The sequence below is a fragment of the Emiliania huxleyi genome (genome assembly GCF_000372725.1).
Source record: "Emiliania huxleyi CCMP1516 chromosome Unknown EMIHUscaffold_1729, whole genome shotgun sequence".
NCBI classification, from domain to species: Eukaryota; Haptophyta; order Isochrysidales; family Noelaerhabdaceae; genus Emiliania; species Emiliania huxleyi.
In genome coordinates, this window is record NW_005200854.1 from 1 (window position 1) to 1,279 (window position 1,279).

The 1,279-nt window shown below is 61.5% G+C and overlaps 1 protein-coding gene across 1 annotated transcript; it reads right to left on the reverse strand.

Moving 5' to 3' along the window:
- Nucleotides 1-304: 304 nt before the first annotated feature.
- On the reverse strand, nucleotides 305-454 carry EMIHUDRAFT_60510 (hypothetical protein; the record flags this gene model as incomplete). Its single annotated transcript, XM_005784102.1, has 1 exon — nucleotides 305-454. A coding segment is annotated over one exon (150 nt), but the record flags the coding sequence as incomplete, so codon positions are not given.
- Between the last annotated feature and the right edge of the window lie 825 nt (nucleotides 455-1,279).

The following is a 1,279-nucleotide window of genomic DNA, read 5'->3' on the forward strand; positions in this document are numbered from 1 at the left end:
GCTGCACGAGGTGGTCATCCATGACGACAGGCGTCGGGCCGACCCTGTGTGCAAAAAAGAGGCGGAGCAGCTCCTTGGCAGTCGAGACGATGGCGGCAGCGTCGGCTGTGGAGCGTTGCAGCTGCCGCATCTCAGGCCGGACCGATCCGTCGCAGCAAAACACCGCAGTGTGCCCGAGGCGAGGCCGCCAGCCATGAACAGCGGCATATGCGTCATTGTGAAAGTGCGTCGGAAGCAGGATGTAGAAGCGACCAGCGGCGGAGACGGAGCGCTTGCGTCCGGCAACGCGCGCCGGTCGCTCGGGGATTGCTGCGCGGCAGTACGGGCAGGTCTTGTTTCCGGCGGCCCAGAGATCGAGGCAGCCGGAATGGAATACGTGGCCGCACGGGAGCCCGCCGACGGAGGCGCGGAGCCGGCTGGCGCAGAGGGGTCGCAAACAGATGGCGCAGTCGTCGTTGGGCTCCAGCTGCGGCGGCGTCGGACAACGCTCGTTTTGCCGGCGGCGCCTCTTCGCGCCTTCCCCCGTCATGAGCGCCGACGATTGGGAGAGAGAGTTGGTTTGTCCGATTTAGCGAAATCAAGATCTCGGAAACTCGACCGGCATTGGGGGGTGGTTTCACATTTGCGCGTTCTTTTACCGAGGAGTTGTTTCCCGTGAATCCTTTTACTCGTTGGAGAGGCTCAATGACGTTCCCGGGCTAAAAGATTTTGGTGCCTTCGCTGTGGCGGCCTTAAAAGTTTGCGGGAGCAATCGCCTGGTGGTCTTAAAAGTTTGCGGGAGCAATCGATCGCCTGGTGGGTGGGTGGGGGGGGGGGGGGGAGGCAGATGGGTCGTGTCTGGGTCCGGTGTGCCGTCCTGCGTCTCGATCAGGTCTCGATCGACTCTCGTGTGCCTCCTCTCTCGTGAGACGGCTTCTCGCTTGAAACCGTGATGCCGTCTCGCGTCACACACTCACACTCACGCAAAAACCTCTGGGGGGGGGCGCCGCAGTGCGGAAACGGGGCCCCGGCTCTACTAGTCTCTACTAGCACCGACTTCCCGATTAAGCTAGGTTAATCAGAGGGCAGATTTGGAAAGATCTCGAGGAGTACATACAAACAGACCCTCCAATCATCAGAAAACTCCAACCTGATCGGTCGTACTGACCGCCGACAGATCACTCCAAACAGCAGACAGGCCGGCGTCTGCACACGCGGCCGGCCGGGCGAGAGGCTTGACACGATCCGACCCTGCGACCCTGACGCTGTGCTGCTCTAGCTATCAGACATGCACTGCTGA